At 36.2% G+C, this 25,405-nt stretch overlaps 1 protein-coding gene across 1 annotated transcript in view; it reads left to right on the forward strand.

Annotated features, from left to right (window-relative positions):
- LOC138715717 (serine protease 33) overlaps nucleotides 1-25,405 on the forward strand; it is a 60,549-nt gene that overhangs the window by 2,754 nt on the left and 32,390 nt on the right. Inside the window, exon 2 of the mRNA XM_069848773.1 lies at nucleotides 1,156-1,266. Coding sequence (XP_069704874.1) covers nucleotides 1,156-1,266 — 111 coding nt within the window. The remainder of the gene's footprint in view (nucleotides 1-1,155; nucleotides 1,267-25,405) is intronic.

Below are 25,405 nucleotides of genomic sequence, written 5' to 3' on the forward strand. Positions count from 1 at the left end.
CTTCCACAGAAGGTAACAATTGGTAGGAAAAGACCATATGTTGCGTGTTACGTTTTACAATCGTATGTAAGACACATTAATTTGTTTTAATTGTTCACGTTTTGTGTACTATTAATGCCCGGTACTTATGCAACTCATCAATCACCAATGTACGGCATGGCTCCTGTGTATACGGATTGTCTTGAATTTTCAACATTAGAATGCTGTGGTGCCGTTGCAATTGTGGTAGGTCACGGTATATCTGCTTCTGCTAGACTCTCTTGAGACAGCAGTGTTTACGTAAATGTATAGTACAGCTATGGCTCACAAACGGTGCTGTTCATTTTTTTCTTCTCCCTATCTGAGAGCGGAGACAACTACTGAAACACAGAGATAAGCAGAATGGGACATTGTGCGCCTCAGTTTGGGCCGTAGCAAAAATTGCATACAGATAGACAGACGGACGGATTATTCTCTCTATGGGAGATGAAAGCAATTCCGGGACCTATGGCTAAGCGCACCAACGCTCTACCGACTCAGCTACCCCGGAACTCTACCAGACACGGACTCAATGGCTGCGTTCAGCCGGGATAGCGCTGAAATAGCGACAGCACTGAACGCCTTGCTGGCCGACAGCGCTGAAATAGCGGGCGCCATTTTTCGTAGCAAAATTGTTTTCGCTGCAAGCCTGCTGCTAGCCAGCGAAATAGGAGGGGGTAAGCAACAACCAATGGTATCATATATTCCGGAGTAGACGGAACAATAGCAGCGTGCTTCTTTGTAAACACAGCGGACATTTTGCAATGGTCGTTCAGGACCTCACAGCTGCTGTAACTCAGCAACAATGAATAGCTGAATTAGCGCTGTCCCGGCTGAACGCAGCCAATTTTTCCCTTTTAAGTATATCCACATACTTCAAAATGGACAACAGTCAAACATTTAACATTGAGTGCACACAAACTCTGTGTGACTTGAAAAATAAGGGTCACGGGTTCGATATCCGGCCCCGGAACAATTTTTCCTTGACATTTTTTCAAATCAGCTTCACAGGGAGCTGTATCTGACAGCTCGATTTGCGAAAACAATTCCGTCAAAACAGTGACATAGTAATATGGTGCGCCAGACGGTGGCGCAGCAGCGGTAGGAACGTGCAGCTGCGCGGGCGACCTTCGCAAGGCGAGACCTCGAGACGAGAAGAGAAGAAGACTGGCTCTCTGGCAGTCGGCATGCTGGCGTAGTGCAGCGAACATGTGCGACGTGCGGCCGCCCGGCGCTGTCCACACCGAGGTGAGTGACGATTGAGATTCAGTTCTAATTGAAATGAACTCAACAGCGACTTTCTTGTGTTAGTTCTAGTGTTATCAAGCAACCAATTAGACTAGTATAGTGAACAGTAGTGATAACTCCATACCAGAGACACTACAAAGTTTGACAGAAATTAAAAACGACTTAACAGCAATTCCTCAACGCAATTTCTGGTGCTATCAAGATGTTCTATCCCAGCAACCGCATATAGTTAATATAGGCAGTGCTAACGCCAGAAAATAACACTGATTTTGAGCGGAGAGGATGGTTTTAATATGGTGGAAAATAGTGAATTAAAAAAAATTGCTTTAAAATACATTTCGATGTATGAAAAATATATTACATAAAATTGAGTGCGCATTTATGCCCTTGTCAGCTGTAAAGACACTATTATTAAAGCTCTGGTGCAGAGGGTTTTCAAGAGAAAAGGGTGGTGAAGTATATGGTAGAAAACCAGTACATTTTTAAAATAAAAATGTTGCTTTAAAATAATCTTTGATATGTGAAAAATGTATTGTATAACATTTATTACCCATTTATGACCTTGTTAGCTGTTATGCCACAATTTTTAAGATTCTGGTGCACAGAGTTTTGAAATGTCAAACTTTGATTGCAATTTCCCGTAACTTTCATGTTTTGCTTTATCCTCACACAAGAAGTTATATATCTTCGGAACTGTTAGTGCTACATGCATGATAATTATTTGGAACAAACGTTCGTTAGGCTGTTAGGACACTTTCCTCTGGAATAGAAATGTGTTATATTGAGCATTTGAGAAATATCCCTTGATACTTCTTAAGAACGTGCTTTTAGGAGAAAATGTCAAAGAAATTTCGAATTTCTCTTATAAGTGACTGACATATTTCAATTTTAGTGAATTACTGTATCCAGGATTTTTTCTTCAGAAACTGTTCTTGAATTCAAGTTATTCCACCAATGATATTTCGACATATAAAAAAAAGAGAGAAAGAAAGAAAGGAAAAATGCATGAATTAGAAAAAAAATCACATTGTACCATCCCCTCTCCTTAAAGTTCAATTGTAATGAAAATGAGATTAACAACAATTTTCTGCTGGCAGATTTATTAATACCAAAATTTCGCATCCTAGGAGTCACATGTCATTATAGACACTTTGCTAACACCATAACACCGAACAGACCATAAGATTTATTTTTTAAAAAATTATTCTTTTTTTTTTTTCCTCTTGTTCGGAGGAGAGACCCGAAGGCTTGATGATTATTGTGCTTACCACTTCTATTCTGTGTTGATTGGGTAGCCGAAAGGTTGCGCTCCTGTATAAATATAGCACGCCGCATCGTGAACTTAACCCGATCTATTGTATGGACGATGATGATGATGATGATGATGATGATGATGATGATATGTGAATTAATGATGGTGAAATGAGTTTGAGGTCCAACACTGAAAATTACCCAGCAATTCTGCTTCAATTGGTTGAGGAAAAACCCCGGAAAACCACCAACCATGTGACTTGTCCTAACCAGGAATTGAACCCGGGTCTGCTCATTTCATGCCCAGACGTGCTGACCATTAGGGGAGAGTCGGGTAGTATCGGACATCGGGTAGTATCGGACAGTGCGTTTTTTTCATCTACCACCATATGGTAGTGCCTGAATGACATGGTTACGTTTCTCTTTGCGGCATCACAGAAACGTAACCATGTCAATCAGGTACTAACATCGTGTGGTAGATGAAAGAAACTCACTGTCCGATATTACCCGATGTCCGATGCTACCCGACTCTCCCCTACTTCACAGCGGTGGACAAATTAGACAAATTATTCGTTGCATTAGTTTTACTATTAATTATTATCAAGATCATACTAGCTAACCTAAAGCTAGCATAGATAGTTTCAATACAACATAACAGGACAAGCTATAAATGATCCAGTTGTAATTAAAATAATCTAAACAACGCTTTTTTTTAGTTATTTTTAGCATTACAAAATTTCACATTGTAGGAATCACAGGTGACTAAAATAGACTTTGCTAACGACACGTCAAGACTGATCTCTCACGTTTAAACTGTAATCAAAATAAAATTAGAAGTGATTTCCTAACATAAATTTTAGTGATAGCATCATCAGTTCATATCGATTTCATAATTTACACGTAACATACTTATTTTAAAGCAACATAAAAGTACTGGAGTGAAGATTGAATTAAAGTAGACATTAACTATATGAACAGTGCGATTTTTTCATGTAAATTTCAGGGGGCTGGCACGATGTCATAACACGTCCTACCTCAAAAAATGAACACATCGATAATACAATTGTGTTAATGCGATAAAACCTAATAGATTCTAGTGATCAATTGAAGAGGTGGATTCCAAACTGGCCTAAGTCCAAATGACAAGTTATGAGAAAAATGACTAATACTGATAAAATAAATTTGACGCCCTTATTATCTATATCTTTTCAAATGGATCTAAGCCAAGACTTAAGAGAATCTGTTAAAGCGTGAATAAAGCAAGTTAAATCTTAAACAAATGACTTAGGACACTTTGGAATACACCTCTTCAAACGCAAAATAATACATCTAAAATGGATTTGGTACAGATTTCCCTATGTCTCTTCCAGTAATAAGACATTATTGTTATTACTGCATATCCTAGTAATCACACAATGCGAGACATTGCATGCTACTGTAATTTATGTAATTTTCGTAACCGTTACAAAATGTAGTACAATCGCTTCTATGTAACACAAGATATACATATATTCCTCAACCTCTCATGCTCAAAATTATTGTTTCAAATATTGCTTGTATATCGTTGAAAACGAATTATAACATTACTGTACTTGTAAGTATCTAATCTTGGAATAACTTATAATCCTTACTTGATGAGAACGGAACGAAATGACTCAAGATAAGCAACCTTACAAAGAGACAGAAGAAAAATATAACATCAAACGAGTGGCTACTAAAGTTGTCCTGGGAAAAACGAAGTGCTCACGTGCAGAGCAGACAAAGTGAAACACAATTTCAATGGGAGAAAGCTTGTATTCACGTTGGTATCAATTCTATTATTGTAAATGTGTGGAAAACATATTGTTACGAAGGTTGGCGACATTTTCACACTGTCTTCAGAACGTCATGACGCCATTTCGGCTCCCATTTCTCGGATATACGAGTATAAATTTACAAGGATTGACAACGCCATGCCATAATTTCGGCTCCCACTTCTCGGATGTACTATAACTTTACAAGGATTGACAACGCCATGCCATAATTTCGGCTACCACTTCTCGGATGTACTATAACTTTACAAGGATTGACAACGCCATGCCATAAATTCGGCTACCACTTCTCGGATGTACTATAACTTTACAAGGATTGACAACGCCATGCCATAAATTCGGCTACCACTTCTCGGATGTACTATAACTTTACAAGGATTGACAACGCCATGCCATAATTTCGGCTCCCACTTCTCGGATGTACTATAACTTTACAAGGATTGACAACGCCATGCCATAATTTCGGCTACCACTTCTCGGATGTACTATAACTTTACAAGGATTGACAACGCCATGCCATAAACTCGACTACCACTTCTCGGATGTACTATAACTTTACAAGGATTGACAACGCCATGCCATAAATTCGGCTACCACTTCTCGGATGTACTATAACTTTACAAGGATTGACAACGCCATGCCATAATTTTGGCTACCACTTCTCGGATGTACTATAATTTTACAAGGATTGACAACGCCATGCCATAATTTCGGCTACCACTTCTCGGATGTACTATAACTTTACAAGGATTGACAACGCCATGCCATAAATTCGACTACCACTTCTCGGATGTACTATAACTTTACAAGGATTGACAACGCCATGCCATAATTTCGGTTACCACTTCTCGGATGTACTATAACTTTACAAGGATTGACAACGCCATGCCATAATTTCGGCTCCCACTTCTCGGATGTACTATAACTTTACAAGGATTAAGAACACCACGCCATAATTTCGACTCCCATTTTTCGTATATGATGTAATTCTCTCTACAAGGATTGAGAACTCCATACTGCAATCTCGGCTCCCACTTCTCGGATATAATGTAACTCTACAAAGATTGACATCACCATGTCCTAATCTCGGCTCCCATTTCTGAAATGTAATGTAACTGTATAAAGATTCAGAGCACCATGCCGTAATTTCGGCTCCCATTTCTCGGATGTACTATAACTTTACAAGGATTGACAACACCATGCCATAATTTCGGTCCCACTTCTCGGATGTACTATAACTTTACAAGGATTGACAACGCCATGCCATAATTTCGGCTCCCACTTCTCGGGTGTACTATAACATTACAAGGATTGACAACGCCATGCCATGATTTCGGCTCCCACTTCTCGGATGTACTATAACTTTACAGGGATTAACAACGCCATGCCATAATTTCGGCTCCCACTTCTCGGATGTACTATAACTTTACAAGGATTGACAACGCCATGCCATGATTTCGGCTCCCACTTCTCGGATGTACTATAACTTTACAAGGATTAAGAACACCACATAATCTCGACTCCCATTTTTCGTATATGATGTAACTCTCTCTACAAGGATTGAGAACTCCATACTGTAATCTCGGCTCCCACTTCTCGGATATAATGTAACTCTACAAAGATTGACATCGCCATGTCTTAATCTCGGCTCCCATTTCTCAAATGTAATGTAACTGTATAAAGAGTGAGAACGCCATGTCGTCATCTCAGCTCCAATTTATAGAATACTTGAAAATTCTACAAGGATTGGGAACGCTACACTATCATCTCTACTACCACTTCTCGGATATTTCAGAGCTCTGTAGTAATTGTGACTAAAAGTCTAAATTTTCGAGTCGAATATCTTAAAGTCAAAGTGTATATAACCAAATTTCCGCTTTCATAGTAATTGTTATATTATTATTCTTATTATAATCATTATTATTACTATTTATATTATTATTATTATTATTATTATTATTATTATTTTTATTATTATTCATTTTGCCTTAGCAGTGATAGTGGCAAAATTTGCAATGTTTACAATATTTGTTGGTTAACATCAGTCATGGAGAATTAATTTAAACCTGCTGTCGTAAAAATGTTCTCATGATCTGGCAAGTCTGCAGAATGGAGCTCGTGGTGGGATTCCCAAGTTCTTTGAAAGCTTCAGAAAGACTTTTGAGCTACCACAGACACTTACTACTGACATCATAATTTCAGTTTTGAAACGCTCTTGCCAAATAATATTCACTCTGTTTAATTTCTTTTTCTTCACTTTATAATTCATATATGTTTATTTTAATTTTCTGTCAACAAATTTATGTAAACATTTAATATTGTAAAATTCATGTAGGAGAGTATACTGAGTTCTTCTGGGCTACCTCCAATGAGAGGCAGTTAACAATTTAAATTTTTACAATTTATTTATATGGGAGTAAGTTGTTCAGCGTTTATAATATCGAATAGCTGTGGCACTAGTTTGTGTCTACTTCCACTGTATAGATATTAGTAACGGGGCAGGAACCTGACAAAAGTTTAGCAGGTACAGTTATGTAATAGAAACATGTCAACACGTAACAGGAGTAGCGTAGCAGCAGCTGTACTATTGATTCTATAGAGTTTATCTTATTTGAAATGTCTCTACTTCTCACACAATCGATTGAGTCACAAAAGTAACTCACTATTCTACCATACATAGAGATGTTAGACTTGGATTCGCTCCTTTTTAAATTATTGTATTGTTTGTATGTGGAATGTTTAATGAAAGTTACAGACTGTCGGTAGATACAAGCACAGAAATAAGTAAACAAAAATCTAGTAAATTCACACTCAAAATCAATGCTCTCGACGTTACCGACGACTTTTTTCTATTTAATGAGATAGTAAAATAATGCTACAATATTGTACATCGAATGTGAAGGATATAATGCCTCACATATTGTGTTCACCTCTTCTGCTCAAGATTGTGCCTCTTCATCGATGACAAAAGAACGGACACGATTCCTGCATGACGAAGCACCATCCATTTTCTCAGGATCGTTCGACTTCTTCTAGCCTCTAGGTCTGAGTCTGCACCTCAGCGCTTTAGTCTTCAACGCAGGCGGCCCGTGTTTGATCCCCAGCCTGATCATGATGGAATTTTAAAAAGACTTTCTTTCGGGGAACTTCTGTCTTGGGTAGGCTTACCTATTTGCCCCGTGTCATGTATATAAATACATACAACGATTTGTAGTTATATACCAGCTTCATCAGGCAAAGGATGGAAAGGGCACCCTATGCGTCGAATACTTTACCAAGAGATAGATCTAGGCTACTCTAAGGTCAGTTTAAACTGCAAATGTTGTTTACCGCTGTAGTGCAACATCCCCAAGTACATATTCATAGAAATGAAATAATAGCAAGTTAAATTAATCTACTATTTCTACATTAAAATTTATAAAAACAATCCAACAGGATTAAATATAAATATTTGTGGAATTCCTTTTCATCCGTCCGCCGAGATAGCTCTGTAGTAACGTGTCTACTTCCAGACTAGCCGGCCCGGGTTCGACTCCCCGTGAGGTAAAAATTTCTACCTCGGGACTAGGAGAGGCGACGGTGCATAACTTCTAATCACTAGATTATGCACCAATATGCCTGGATTAAATCCCAAATCTCTCCGCAGTTCATATGAAAAGAAGGCATATGTCACTGCTGATAGTGAATCGTCCTTCGGACGTGGATGTTAAGCCTGGAGGCTATATGCCGACACCAGGTTTCCCTTTCTCTCTTCTTCAACTTCATGATCAACTTCACCCATTCCCTACACTACACTTACACTCATCCTAGTACACGATATAACTCTCCACAGATATACATCCTGCACAGCTCAGCCCGCCGAAGTAGTGTGCAACTTAAAAAATGGATCACAGTCCTGCCATCTATCCGCAATAGACAGAACCCGAATCACGTAATTGAAGTGGGCAGGCACTGGATACAAACCTTTTCATCCATATTTTCAATTGTCCAGTCTTTTTGTACAAATCCTGCAAAGTCTTGGCTTGATTACTGTTCACTGCGTATATTTATTTCATACTTGTTTATGTGCCGGTTATTATCATCCAATTACAAGATATGCACAGGGAAATATGGCACCCTGTCACACTGCTTCTATTTCTAGATACCAGACGGCAACATCGGGTGATTGTCGGCGGAGATGTTTGTTGTGTAATGCTAGTATTTAATATCATAATCCTTCTCTGTTCTCAATCATATCATTATTTCACTTCTATTGAATATGGATGTTATTCTTACATTACTTTTTGTCATAAGAATGACTGTGTGTCATGAATAAGCCTATATGATATAACAGAGGAAGTGGGAGTACTCTGAGAAAATCCGTCCGATCCCTACTTCATACATAACAAAATTCTCTCGAAATTTTCAGGATTTGAAAATGCATTTTATTCAATATATTGTTTTCCTGGATGTTTGTATGCGCCACATTCCGTAAGCCAAAAGTTGAATTGCAATTTTCTAACCCCTTTATGGCACGATCTTTTAAGTAACTGCTTTCAAATTACATATACATATAAGATATGTGTGACTGAAGTCTCTTCGCTTATGTGGTGCCTAAATGACAAGAAGCCAGCAAGTGTGTGTGTGCGTGTGCGTGTGCGTGTGTGTGTGTGTGTGTGTGTGTGCGTATGTAGAGCCTGACATCCGCCCAACTGGCAAGTTACGATTTGATGCCAAATCGACAAGACAACATGTATTAATTTAATTTATGTCTTATAACTGAAAGCCGTAATATGTTGGTATGATCATAACAGAAAAGTGCTTAGAGGCGTGTCTCAGTGTCGATGTTAAAATACTCTTTGAAGGAAGTTCAACGTTTCGACATTTTAGAAGTAGTATTAATAGTGACGGTAGTCGTGATTATGGCATTAGAATTAGAGTTTGTAGTGATAGTAATAGAAGTAGTTATTGCGTGTTATTAGTAGTAATAATGAAAGCAGTGGCAGTAGTAATGGTATTGGTAGTAGTACTATAGTGATGATAGTGATAGCAGTAGTCAGTGTTGCCACTGGCCGAAAATAAAATGTACCAAATTTCTCTGAAAATTGTACCAAATTTGTATAATTCCAATTTTCTCGTGAAGACACTTGTACAAAAAATGAAAGTTCAAAATTCATGAAATGTCATTTCTTTAAGTCTGAAGACGTCATCAAAATCAGCAAGGAACCTCCACTCTAAATTCAAATCTTCAAACACACTCTCTTGTGTAACATCTGGAAACTATACAGCCAGAGACATAATTGAGTGGCAATTACTGACATAGCTACCTGTGGATCTAACATTTGGAGTTAATTCAAAATCTCATTGTTAATCATATAAATCGTAAATAAAATATTTGGTTACAGGAAAATGTTACTTTAGGTATTGGTAACACATGAGCAAAGTTTTAGATTTACTGGTTTAGCAAATTTTTAGAAAAAGGTACATCATTTTTTATTTTTTAAATGACAAATTTGATAAATAAAAGCAATTGTTCATAAAATTCTAAAAAAAAAATGAAGGTAAAGAAAACCATGTTTTAAACTAATATTTAAAATTTCAAAATCCTAGGTCCAAAAATGTGAAAGTTACGGGCAATTCAGTAACATAATGTTATTTTTCTCATCCGTCTCCTCTTAATGTCATCACATGTTTAAAGTAAACGCATAAATGGTAATTTTGAAAATTATGCGTAAATGCACTTAAATATGTTTAATTTATGTTAGCCAGTGAATTTACATTACATAGTTTCATGAACATAATTATATTGTTATTTTATTGCTGAAGTTTAGAGTACCCTATTTCATATTCTCGAAGATAACATAAGACCTATTTGAAATCTTTAGTAAAAACGGCTAGTTTATTGTCAGTTATCTATAGCCAATATTTTAAAACCCTAATAATTTTTAGACTTAAATAGGAGACTTACAATATTGGCTTCTGGGTTGTCTATTCATGAAATAAACTTCAAGTTGATTATGCAGTAATTCCATGAGCACAATAAGCCTTTATGTTGCGGTGCGTCTGGAACGTAGAAGACAAACTAATTCTATTGTTACAATTATTAATCTATAATGTAGTAGATAAGATTATAAATCAGAACTAAAATTCATAAACTATGGATTTTAACAGAAAAATGTGAAAATTAAAAGCTTCACAAATTAAGATAGAATACAGTAATTTGTGGAAAAAATATTTAACTGTCCGAAGAGTCCTTATAAACTAGAAAATTACATAAATTTACAAATGTTTATGATGAGGTTAGTGGTGAAAAAGTAAAAATTAAATATCCCCATGTGTTCATGGTGGAATCGTGCTACTTATCGATCCGTTACGGTCTACACAGAATTTCAGTAGTTATTTTCACTAATCTGTCTTTTCTTCTTTATGTTCACTGGCCATTTGCATAGCCTACTGCGTTTCTTGACATTCGTTTCACTGTGCTTATCTAATTTATTTTGTTATCTAAAACTGGGACTGTACCGTATATATTGCAGCATTTCTTTTATTGTTTATCCAAAAGTACGCTACTATTTTTTCACATGCTTCATGTCTAATACTTGTATTCTCAATTCTGCTTTTGTTTAGAGGTCTACTTTCATATGTCATACAAAAGAGTATGGAAAGCCAGGAAGTTGTACAATGTTATAATTTACTTCACGGTTACTCTTTGCTTCTTTTTATTCTTCTTTTACACTTCATGAAATAGGCACAACAGATGTTTCAGCTTTACTGTGAATTTCACATGACGACTTTCTCCCCTCTTGATCTGCCTGCATCACTAGTTGTACTCTACCAATCTGCTAATTTTTAGTTATGTTTTATTTTGCATTCCAAGTAAGTTACTAGTTATGTTTTGTAATCAATCGTTGTTATAGTCTTATAATTAGGGAAGCAAGTACGTTATTTCATTCTTACATCTTCAGTTTTTATAGCGCTAATGATAATGCTGAAACTTATTAAATTAGCAATTTTCCCAGAGTCCAGTGTGGTGCAGTCTTTAATCTTCTAAAGCAGGCTTTCAGAACTGGGGAAGAGAGGGGTGGAAGCATGGGGGAAAGACTTTTTTTCCCCCGTCCACAAGACCGGAGCCTTTGTTTCTGTACAAGCACACTGAATACATATCTCTTCTCCCTTTACCCTCAACGACGCGAGCATTTCGTGCCTTAGTTTTCAGAGTGATCATGGTGATACAACATTATCATCTGAAATTTTGAAACATTCATATTTGTACCAGGTTCTGTTTTATTTCTAGTATTTATTTCGCAACGTATGAAATTAAATTTTGTTACTCATTCTAGATGTATTTCACTAATTACAATTTGTAATCTTACTGACAATTTCCCCCCATCCAAAAAATATTTTTGTTTTGTTCTTTAGTATTGTGTCATAATTCTTTTTCCTTAAATGCGGTATGTATTATGAGCATGTTTTCAAGCTCAAATGTACAGTCATAAGCACAAGTAGTAAACACCCCAACCTACTTATTTCATCGTAATAATAAAAAAAAACTCTTTTGATCAACGAAAAATGTATGTCCATGGTCATGTTCTTCTTCAAGAGAGTGCGGCACATTGTTGTAGCTTGGAAAATAGAGAAAAATACGCCCGATTTTTTTAGACGGTTTGTGACCACTGATGAAGCTGGATCCACTACTGCATACCAGAGACAAAACAGAGTCGAAATAATGGAGGAAGCGGAGTTCTCGGAGAAAAAAAAAACCCTATGTTACCTGAACCATGGCTTGCTCAACACAAGTTATAAATCGAGAGTACGCCGAAGGTCGAACCCGAGACCACAGGATTATGAGTGCAGCGCTCCAGTCACTGAACCGTCGTGGCTGCATGCAATGTAAAATTCATGCGACGAAATACTTGGGGCAAAGGACCATAAATTTATGTGTGGAGATATTTCACATACCCTACTCAAAATAAGGAAAATTAGTTCCACACTAAGTGTAAGCATACAGTGAAATGTTATGCTGTATGTTAGAATAATGCGTTAGAGACGATAATTTGCTCTGTGAAGGAATGAGCTGATATTTTGTACTGGAGAAATCACCGAAATATTCAAAAGAATCATACAAAATCCAAAACAAAGGAAAACTGAAGAAAACACAAACGATTTGGAACTATCACATTTTATCATCTGGGGTATCATAAAAGTGAAATGTTGTGTATATAACTTTCAAAATTGACATAAATTTTAGGGGAAAAGTACTAAAAACTAATTTAGTGCGAAAAGAATATTGCATACGAAAGTGTACAACACACTAGCGCTTCTCAATATGCTGTATGGCAGTGAAATTTGGACACAGACAAAAGAATACAATTGAAATGATATTCTTAAATAAAGAAATGCACTTAGAACCACAAGAGAAAAATGGCAGTAGAAGAATGGAAAGTATAAACAGTGATTGATGAAATAAAAAAATACAACGAAATTGGATTTGACAAATTTGAAAATTAGTTAAAGAAAAATACATCCAACCAAAGAGCCAGAAATTAAACACACTAGAACAATACGAAATATACGGACACACAAAAACACATCCAAATGAAATTCTCAACACACAACTCAATTTCAGAACTCACACACCCTTTGACTTCACATTACACTACACAAACACACCCCCACAGGAAACAAAACAAAAGGCGCCAAGACCAGCAACAACCAATTCTGAAGAAGGCCAATAACAAGCCGAAACATGTTAACCAGGTACAGTAAAATCTAACACGAGAAAGACTATAATACATATTCCGAAGTGATATAGTGTTAAAAGTTATGTAATCAAGATGTATAAAGAAAAATACATAAAGTAATAATATAATACAAACCTGTAGTTTCAAACGAAAAGGAACATCATTGAAAAGATTACTGGAGAGGCCCAACCAGATAAACTGAGGCGTAATTCGTAGATCTAATTATTGTTAGTTTGATGATATCACGATTGAAGTTCCTACAACAATGGACAGTCCAAGCACGAAAGCAATAAAAAAATACTGTAGTTCATTATAATTAGGGGAGAAGTGGGTACAGTAAGACAGGAAGAACAGTGAGACATTTTTATTAGATGGTAAATTTTTATGTTGAGATGTAGGTAACAGTGGAGTTTTATGTTGCATGAGTAAAGTAACAGTATTTTCATACTCGATTTGATTCTAATTATAAAGGAGAGTGATAAAAAATAATTCGTAATGTTTCACTCTAGAAGTAAAATTTTGGCTTGTGTTTAATGAAGGTTATATTGGATATACAAATGAGATATAAATATGAATGTTTTGTTACCTAATACTATGGTATTTGAGATTATGTTTGGCAAAGTTTCGTCTTTCTTGTTTTAATTTTGAAGTGATGGCGTCACTTTTAAATGAACTATGCGTAAAGGGAACAGTCAGACATGCCATTGAAGGGTACACTGAGACGTCTCACTGTTCCCACGTACCAATGATTTGCAAAAACAAACTGTAATTATATTACATTTACCAGTAACTAACATTAAAAATGAACATACTAGTAACCAATTTAGGAACTGTAGCTTAAAATAATGGATACATTACATTTTAATGATTTCATAAATAAAAAATTATTCACAAAATTTAAGAAATTGTTCAAAAATAATAAAGAATTACATTAAATTCTTATCATTATAAGCTTTGTTGTCACCAAAAATTCATTTCATTTTTTCACGAAAGTTTGAAATGTCATGGAAAATTCACTTTTCCAAATGTTCCAGATGTTTCAATGGTTTCGAAGTCAGTCATCAAAATGATTCTAAATAAGCCTACAGAACATGTCAAGATAAAGAGACAGCTTTCCTTCGTTTTGAAATAAATGTAAATCATTTCAATGTCCGTTAATAGACACTACGGTGTCTCACTGTACCCTCCTGAATGGGAACAGTGAGACATTTGCATTTTTTTTACAAACACGTATTGTATATTATGTCCTTTATCTATTAACATTTTTGTTTATGTATTATTATACTCCATGTTTTAATGTCTATTTCTATTGCACTTGATTTTAAAAATACTTGAATTATCACTTGCGTACATATGTCTTAATATTTTGCGTCTCACTGTACCCACTACTCCCCTACTGTACTTCTTGAGATCGAAGGGATTTCATTTTCACTGCAGTGGAAGGTTAATGCTAATCCTGGAGACCCCTTGAATTCTTCACTGATGTTGACAGAGGACACGTGAGTGCCCGAACGCCATTTCTGTCTCCGGAGCGACTGTTCGCTAACGGGAGCTCTCCTCTAATAAAAGTTAACACGGGTCTATCAATGGCAACGTGGGGCGTGACTTCCGTCGCAATATGGACGCGATGGACGGGTAACGGCACGCGAGTGGGCGGCCCGTGACGTCACGTCGAGGGTCCCGTTACCGCGATCGTGACCCGGTGCGGCGCGACCCACTTCGCCAAGCGGCAGCCAAAAACTGCGGCCCCGGTAACACCTCGCGGATAGTCGTGTTTTTCACACAGAAAACTCGATGCAATTGTCATGTGATTTCGCACAATCTTCTCTGTTAATAATTGCACCGTTAGCCGAACAGCTAGTGCGTGTCACAATCCAAGAGATTCCAACTAAAATCTGCCGTGGACAAGAAGACGATAATCAACATTATTACCAACCAACGTGACTTCTGTCTTTAGGAACATTTGAAATAATCTATCTTGTTTTGGTAGTGCACCTTTCCGTTACATTTATAATTTAGTATTTGTTTTGGTAAGAACTTAATGTGTAGGTGGAATGATTAGAACCAATCTTATTTATTTTCTTGTAGCTTACCATAGGCAATGTCACAAGAGGTTATCATATTGACTATTACACTTTTACTACGTCATACCACTTTTGACCAATAAAACGCTACGAAAGGACGTCTTTCAACCAATCATGGCTGCTTATCGCACAATTTTATCGCGTCCCTAGCATTTGTTTAATTTTATCGCTTTCCTAGCATTTGTTTATTTTTATCACTACCCTAGCATTTGTTTCTTTGTTTGCCAACATTTAAAACTACACCGGTCTGGACGTCAAAAAACAAAAAAACAAAATTACAAACCACTCCAGTCGATGCACAGCAGTTTCAAATATGACTTGGCATTGGCATTCAAGAACAAGAATTAATAAAGATCATAGCTCTGCATCTTCCCTGAAATCCTATTTACAAATAAATGAAGAGCACCACTCGCAAATCCTGAATAAGTTGAGGAATAAACCATGCACATCAACGAGTTCCACTTCTTTTACGCACACGTCCAATATAACATCAACTGAACCACCAACCACTAAAACACTTAAATCTGAAAATCGTACTTTCAATAATTGTTCCTTTTAAAATTATTCATGTTTATTTTTTTATTTCATCATCGATAATTAAAACTTTTCTTGTTTATTTCATCATCCCTAATTAAAACTTTTCTAACACTTGTTTATATTATTTAGGTTATGTTATAGCTTCTGCTATATGATATTATGGACAGTTACGTATCACAGATTGTTTAATACTAAGATTTATTGAAAATCATCTGTCAAGTGACGTTGATTACTGGGATCCGGATGTTTGAAGTGGAATGAAACTGTTTTAATAAAAATGAAACTAAATCAACAAAGCCTTCTTGACTAGTAACCGTCCACAGACTTCAATGAAAATTCCATAGTTGGCACAACTGATAACAAGAAAACAGCTACTGCCATCTAGCGTAATGTTGAGATAGTAGAATAATACATTTGAAGACAGTTGTATTTCCGTAAGTCAATTAATATTTTATTATATTGGAGTACTTTGTTACTTCTAATCTTTATATACTTTCTTGTCATCGTGTAATAGTCAATTAAATCCCACTCGAGTTTTGATTTTCTCTAGATAAATCAAAACCTCTAGTGAGATTACTGTTGATATATTCACGGGCGCGAATCTTGAATTTATCCCAAGGAAATTAGAACCTCGTGTAATATTTAATAAGATTATTTTGCGAATAGAATAACAAATAAATAAAAATTAATAAGTACATAAAATAAATAAGTTACTTATTTACAAATGGCTTTTAAGGAACCCGCAGGTTCATTGCCGCCCTCACATAAGCCCGCCATTGGTCCCTATCCTGAGTAAGATTAATCTAGTCTCTATCATCATATCCCATCTCCCTCAAATCCATTTTAATATTACCCTCCCATCTATGTCTCGTCCTCCCCAAAGGTCTTTTTCCCTCCGGCCTCCCAACTAGTACTCTATATGCATTTCTAGATTCGCTCATACGTGCTACATGCCCTGCCCATCTCAAACGTCTGGATTTAATGTTCCTAATTATGCCAGGTGAAGAATACAATGCGTGCAGTTCTGCGTTGTGTAACTTTCTCCATTCTCCTGTAACTTCATCCCTCTTAGCCCCAAATATTTTGCTAAGAACCTTATTCTCAAACACCCTTAATCTCTTTTCCTCTCTCAAAGTGAGAGTCCAAGTTTCACAACCATACAGAACAACCGGTAATATAACTGTTTTATATATTGTAACTTTAAGATTTTTTGACAGGAGACTGGATGACAAAAGCTTCTCAACCGAATAATAACAGACATTTCCCATATTTATTCTGTGTTTAATTTCCTCTCGAGTGTCATTTATATTTGTTACTGTTGCTCCAAGATATTTGAATTTTTCCACCTCTTCGAAGGATAAAAAAGTAAATAAATAAAAATAAATAAAAGTAAATAAATAGGATAATCAGTAAAATAAAGATAATCAATAATATTACCGAATAAGTTATTCCATTTATTTATATTTACATCATATCGTACTTTATTCGCTGTCTCGGCTGCTGCATTTGTAAAGAAAGAATGAAAATATTATTTAAAAATTCCTCCGAGGTTCAATTCCCGGCGTTGGCAATGGAAGAAGTGTCTTCTGTCCATGGGACTAGGGGTTTTTCCGTTGTCTTGTGATTGTTCTGTAATGTATCTGCGGTAGCCCTGACCCATGCTAATCACATGACCAGGGAAGCCCGCACTCGTGAGATGTCGAGTATATGATTTAGTGATTCTCTCTCCCCTACTCGCAGTGGCGTGTAAGACGGAAAAGGGAAATATTGAACTGACTAAGAAAGAAAGAAAGAAAAATTTAAAAATTTGACCAGGGTCATGTAGCATTATTTACTCTAACTATACATGAGTGACAGAAACAGAGGAATATCGGAAATAATAATTCCATAATAAATATAAGAAAGTTTAAAAACGTTCAAATTTAATTAAATAATAACATGGAAATTTAATTAAATTATTATTTACGGGTGTACTTGATGCTGAGAAACTTTACGTTGATTGGTTATTTATGAATTTACTGATAATAATTAGGTTAAGGTGTTCCTCATATAAAATCGACAATGTTACAGTGAGAGACTACTCTGATTGGTTGAAATTCAATAGATTCAGACACTCCTTTGGTGAAGTGATATATTTGTTACCTTTAACTAAGATTAAGTGATTGTATGAGATACGTGCTCTATCAATCGAAGAGAAGAAAAGTGAAAAAATAAATTTTGGAGTTGTACAAAGCCAGTTGCATCGAAATTGAAAAACCATTTATTAAAAATTGTAATTTAAAAGTGGATCATAATATCGATGACCAAGAAGTGATACCTCGTATTTGTAAATTTGCTGTTGAATAAAAAAACTGTTTTAAAAATTAATTTTTCCCAAAATATACAAACATTTTATATATTCTTCTGCTTTGTAAGAGCTGCTACTCGAGAGGAAAATAATAATTATTATTTATTTATTTAACCTGGAAGAGCTAAGGCTAGTTAAATATTACTTAACTTTCAAATTTTGTGAACATAATAACAATGTAGTTAATCTAAATATTACAATAGTTAAACTAAATTACCATTTTTGTAGATACGAGATATCACTTCTTAGCCATCGATATAGTTGTCAAAGTTTAAAGCAATGATTTGTTTATATAAATCGACAATGACCTCCCAGAAAAAAAGAAGAAATATACATGGAGTAAGATTTTTAGGAGGACTGCGACAAAAATGCTGTAACAATTCATAAAAATGTAATTATTGTCCAGAGCAAGGCAGAGAGTCAGACAGAGAAGGGACAGGCGGGTATTAACAGAGACACACATTTAGACAGACAGACAGGCAACCAGAAGAACACATAAGTTGACAGGTATAAAAACAAAGAGGCAGAGTGACAGAGACACGGAGGAAGCCAGACAAATATATAAGTAGGCAAGGCAGATAAACAGACAGGGATAGGTGAGGAGATAAAAAAGATAAGCACCCGGACATAAAGATACACAGATAGGCAGGCAGAGTGGCAGGTAGGAATACACAAGTAGGAAAACGAAAAAACAGGAAGATAAACAGGGAGAGATAGGTGAACAGAAAAAAAAGAGCTAAGCAGCACCCGGAGTTAAACATATTTTTATAGACAGACAAGCAGAGAGGCAGGCAGGCAAGCGGACTGACAGAGATATGTGAACAGATAAGACAAATAAGCAGCACCCGGAGTTAAACATATTTTTATAGATAGAAAAACAGAGAGGCAGGCAGGCAGGCGGACTGACAGAGATATGTGAACAGATAAGACAGATAAGCAGCACCCGGAGTTAAACATATTTTTATAGATAGACAAACAGAGAGGCAGGCAGGCAGGCAGGCGGACTGACAGAGATATGTGAACAGATAAGACAGATAAGCAGCACCCGGAGTTAAACATATTTTTATAGATAGACAAACAGAGAGGCAGGCAGGCAGGCAGGCAGGCAGGCAGGCGGACTGACAGAGATATGTGAACAGATAAGACAGATAAGCAGCACCCGGAGTTAAACATATTTTTATAGATAGACAAACAGAGAGGCAGGCAGGCAGGCGGACTGACAGAGATATGTGAACAGATAAGACAGATAAGCAGCACCCGGAGTTAAACATATTTTTATAGATAGACAAACAGAGAGGCAGGCAGGCAGGCAGGCAGGCGGGCGGACTGACAGAGATATGTGAACAGATAAGACAGATAAGCAGCACCCGGAGTTAAACATATTTTTATAGATAGACAAACAGAGAGGCAGGCAGGCAGGCAGGCAGACGGACTGACAGAGATATGTGAACAGATAAGACAGATAAGCAGCACCCGGAGTTAAACATATTTTTATAGATAGACAAACAGAGAGGCAGGCAGGTAGGCAGGCGGACTGACAGAGATATGTGAACAGATAAGACAGATAAGCAGCACCCGGAGTTAAACATATTTTGTAGATAGACAAAAAGAGAGGCAGGCAGGCGAACTAACAGAGACAGGCGAACAGATAAGACAGATAAGCAGCACCCGGAGTTAAACAATTTTGCAGATAGACAAACAGAGAGGCAGGCAAGCGAACTGGCAGAGATAGGCGAACAGATAAGACAGATAAGCAACACACGGAGTTAAACATATTTTTGTAGATAGACACAGAGGCAGGCAGGCGAACTGACAGAGATAGGTGAACAAATAAGACAGATAAACAACACCCGGAGTTATACATATTTTGTAGATAGACAAACAGAGAGGCAGGCAGGCGGACTGACAGAGATAGGTGAACAAATAAGACAGATAAGCAACACACGGAGTTAAACATATTTTTGTAGATAGACACAGAGGCAGGCAGGCGAACTAACAGAGACAGGCGAACAGATAAGACAGATAAGCACCAGCCGGAGTTATACATATTTTGTAGATAGACAAAAAGAGAGGCAGGCAAGCGAACTGACAGAGACAGAGAACAGATAAAACAGATAAGCAGCACCCGGATTTAAACATTTTTGTAGATAGACAAACAGAGAGGCAGGCAGGCGGACTGACGAGATAGGTAAACAGATAAGACAGATAAGCGTCACACGGAGTTAAACATATTTTTGTAGATAGACACAGAGACAGGTAGGCGAACTAACAGAGACAGGCGAACAGATAAGACAGATAAGCAGCACCCAGAGTTAAACATATTTTTGTAGATAGACAAACAGAGAGGCAGGCAGGCGAACTGACAGAGGTAGGTAAACATAAAAGCAGCACCCACAGTTAAACATAAATAAAGAGACAAACAGAGATGCAGGTAGGCATGGGAATAGATAAGAAGGCATATGAACAAATATACAAATAAACAAAGAGAGGTAAGTGAATAGGTAGACAGATAGCACCGGCAGAGAAAGACAAGCAGACAGGAGGAGGAAGGGGACAAAAGAGACAGGGCTGATAGTAAGGAAAGCATGGAGACCGACATACACACAGACAGTGGCAGTATTCTAAGACACACATACAGTAATCTTCAACCCGGCTCGGAATGACAACCCGTCATACTTGCATCATGCATTACAATATTTATTTTATTCTAGGGTCATGGGATGTAGGCGGTGCTCTTTTAACCTCATTTACTGTCATGCTGCTGCTTTTGAGTAGAGTCTCAAATTCATTGTGAACAGAAAGTCTGCCGCTTCCACCCTAGATTGAAATCACCATCACACAGATAAGGCAGGAAAACACCTTCCGATCTTTTCATTTCTTTACATTTACATTATTTTCCTCTTGTTATATTTCTTCTTAACCTTCAATTTTAAGTAGGTATTTTGACTTCTCTTTTCAATAGCTACATGAAATACCGAACATGAGTCGTCATTGAAAATTTCTAGAATGCATTTAGACCTAACATAAAAAATAATGAAAAGTAGAATTATATTTATAAATCAAAATACGTACCAGGTGATTCGAGACCATTTATCTATACACAAAATCTAAAACAAACTAACCGCAGGAAAAAAATATTCCTATCTATTCATTCTGCAACGTAGTATATTTGCATGGCGGGGATGTGGTTGAACAACGGTAGACAATCTAATGCTGGCAGCAATACAGTTGATTCAAGAGAAATAACTCAGATATTGTAACTCCTTAATACAAAGCAAAAACAAACTCTGCAGTTTCCTTTGTTACGAGAAAAAGTTAGCACAAAAGTTTCGGTACCTTTTTATGTTGTGTCGATTGACTGTACAAATTGAAACTAGTTATTAATTAATATTCACTGTCAATTTACCTTTTATTTACTTACACACTGTCCTACTAAGCATACAGAGAGTAACTGGAATCTCTTTAGTTCTGAGATACTTGCACTAAAAAGCTTAGTATAACATGTACACAATTGCACATACCTCTAGTTTTACATCATTCTTAAGGTATTTAGAGCCTCAATATGACCATAAAACTCTAGTATTAATACAAAATACTCCACAGAATTTCTATACGTCATTATCTCATTTTTATCAAATTTGCAGTTCCCCCCCGTGCTTAGTAGGACAGTATCAATCAATCAATCAATTTAGGGCATTTAAAAACCTAAGAGGTTTTTAGCCTCATTCACGATATATCGCCATTCATCTCTGTTCTCTGCATCTTCTTGTCGTCCTCCCACTGTAGAAAGATTATCATATACTTGATCCTGCCAACGGAGACGAGGTCTACCAAGAGGTCTCTTACATCTTGGAGAATAGTCGAAAGCTTTTCGTAGAAGAGAGTCTTCATCACGCCGTAGAACGTGTCCAAGCCAACGTAGTCTTAGACTTTTTATTAAGGCTATTATGCCCGGATCTTTATAAATATCCCTTAGTTCCCTGTTGTTCAAAATTCTCCATGTGTTATTTTCTTGAATGGGACCAAAAATCTTCCTCAAGATTTTGTTCTCAAAAGTAAAAAGGGTTTGGTGGTTTTATTTGTTAATATCCAAGTTTCACAGCAATATAGGAGAGTTGGTATGATTATTGTTTTATAGCATCTTAATTTTGATAATCTAGAAAGGAGTTTGGAACTAAGCAATTTATGAAGGGAGTAGTAACACTTATTTGCCGTAACGAGTCTATGTTCAATTTCTTTCCCAAATAAGCCTGTTTCATTAATTATACTTCCTAAGTATTTAAATTCAGTAACTTTTTGAAACTTCCAATCATCTATTATAAGTGACCCTCTTAGTAGGAGAGTATAATGATATCTTTTTCTCTTTATACTACACACGCATTTCTCAATTTCATCCTCAAATTGTAAACAATATTTCCAATGAGTGTTATGTGAGTAGCACCAGATATTTATAAGGCTTCAACAGCAGCTGGCAAAAACCCAAAATTCGACCGAATATCATTTATATTATATTCAATGACTACATCATTGAATAGTTTTTGGAATACTTTGTACTCTATGGCATCATTTGAATCAAGTAGCTGAATGATCTTCTTCACTGATTGGGAATTGTTACAATAATATTATCGCATACCTTCTGCTACATTCCACATTAAACAATGATTGGAGATGGAGGAATACGTACTCCGGCACAATGTATTTTCAATTGAAAAATACGATACGGTGCCTTCACAAACACCTTCTTTTTTTAACACTAGCCATTATTCTGTCAACGTCAGGAAATTGCGCTCTCACCGCTACTGCAACTCTGTGACAAATAATGTGTATGACATATCACGTGCATCATGTCGCTGCGCCTCCATTACCCACTATTTGCATTTAAACAGATTATTCAGGAGAAAGAAAAAACATTATCACTTTTAATTCCTTTGATTTTCAAAGCTACTTTCGGTATAATTACAGTCATTATATGAAAAATGAACACACACACACGCACGCACACGCACACACACACGTGTGTTCAATTGTCTTTCCATGATTTTATATTTTACTACGTTCACATTTCTTACGTTCTCTTGTTTTTTAATTCAATTCTATACTTTTTTATTAAATTTCCAACTTCTTTACTGTGTTAATATTTAGGATTTACCTTGCTTGACTAATTTCGAAGTCTTGTGCTTCATTGTCCAAAGCCTAATGAAGATCCCGCGATATCTTCTGGTTTCCTGTTGTGGTGGGGTGTGTTCATGATTGTGTCGAAAAGGTTGTGTGTTTTGCAATTGAGTTGAGTGTTCAGAATGCGATGCGGGTGTGCTTTAGTATGTTTATAAATTTCATACTCTTCTAGGGTGTCAAGTTTCTGGTTTTTTGGCTGGATGTGTAGTATTTTCATGTCGTTGTCTACGTTACTGTAGATAGTGCGAGATCTCCACTAGGCTTTGGACAATGAAGCACAAGACTTCGAAACTAGTCAAGCAAGGTAAATCCTAAATATTAACACGGTAAAGAAGTTGGAAATTTAATCAGTCTTTATTACCTTACATATCTCCATTTCTTACTTCTTACTTCAACATAATGTCTGTGTTTCTTTCAGTAACTATTATGTGAGAAATATTCTTAGCTCAGATGTCGTGGGATGAGATCATCCATGAGACAAGGCCGAAAAATAATGAGAATACCTGATTTAGCGGCTAGTATAGAGAAACAATGAGCCTTTCTTTTCGGACCCATAGTTCCTTTATAACAATGCCTGAAAATGAAGTTTCAATATTTGGAGTCTAGGTCGTCATTTTGTCCGTCCAATGTAACAAAGGAGCTGATACCTTACTACTGATTACCTGGTTGGGATTTTTCCGAGGTTTTCCCCAACCAAGAGGCAAATGCCGGGTAATCTTTTGGCGAATCTTCGGACCTCACCTCATCTCAGTATATCTCGCCAAAATATTGCAGAAAATTGTAAAAATTGTAGAAAATTACTGAATTGTAAAACTGTAAAAATTGTAAAATATTGTAAAAATTGTAGTTGTAATATTGTAAAATTTTGACTTGTTCCACATCTTAAAACTTCATTGCTCATGTAAGATCTAAGGAATATAATGAATGAATGAATGAATGAATGAATGAATGAATGAATGAATGAATGAATGAATGAATGAATGAATGAATGAATTGCTCAAGGTTAATTTTAGGCAGTGAAAATGGCTTCATTTTACATGGAGAGAAATCTCATAAATTCATTATCCATAAGATTTTCAGTTTCGTGCTAGTATTTTTATATTCTCTAATTTGTTTTTGCCAAAATTTCAATCGAAATATTGGAGATTCCATTTCTTCAATATACTCGTAATACATTGAAGCTTATATTATAAGCTAAGCAGAGACCAGAATGAATTACCAAATTCAACTGGAATCCCCGTTTTCTTAGAAGGAGAGGAAGATGTGGAGCATAATACCTTCGGATTCCATTCATGATGTTTTTATTTTGTCATGTGGACGTCATGTCATACACATGAAAACCAGTTTCGCCCAACGAGATGTCATAAGATTAAGTTCGTAGAAGTGAATGAGGCCACTAGTTCTAACTTGCATTCAGTTCGTCGCTACAATTTATTTTCAGAAAACATTAAAGTTATCTATGACAATTTTTGCCTTGATTTCGCATAATTCTCTTGTTTACAAAATATGTTAACTTCTTTATACACTCCAAGGTAAAAAAAAAATGAGAACATGATTTTCCTTTAATTTCTCATTAGGAACAAAATAGACAAATTCAATTATATGAAATACACTGTTGTAATACCGTTCGCAGAGAGCCGTGAATAGAAACTATGATTAGGCGTACATTGTACAAGATTATGTCTCTCATTTACTCTGTTCGTAATGTTTACGTTGCTCCTCAATAGATGATCATCGCCCGCGGTTATTTTTAACTACTCAACTAGGATGAATTTGCGATATTGGCCAAAACGTTTGAGAACCGTTTTAAAACCAACCAATTACAGTTGTTTCTCTTGATAAGATGCTTTGTAAGGAAACGTCTTATCTGGTAAGACACCTCGTAAAATACTTAAGCATCAGTCATAGAAAATCAAGAAATGCCAACAAAGTTAACTTTGAAAATTGCATTTTCAATAACTGTAACTTAAGTAACAAATAAATGTCTGTAAAAACCTTTCGTGATTTTATTCTGTTGATGTAACATTTCAGCTTATCTTACCTTTGAGGTTAAGTAGGCCTTATTTTTTTCCGCCGCTCAGAGTGGTTGGCAGTAGTATTTAGTATGCCGTGATTGATAGCAGTTTGCTTTTGAACTTCATCACAAGGGAACATAATAAATTATTATTGCTCTGTTTTATAATAATTATTATCATTTACATAACTGTGTAGGTC

Source organism: Periplaneta americana, chromosome 15, assembly GCF_040183065.1.
Source record: "Periplaneta americana isolate PAMFEO1 chromosome 15, P.americana_PAMFEO1_priV1, whole genome shotgun sequence".
Taxonomy (NCBI): domain Eukaryota; kingdom Metazoa; phylum Arthropoda; class Insecta; order Blattodea; family Blattidae; genus Periplaneta; species Periplaneta americana.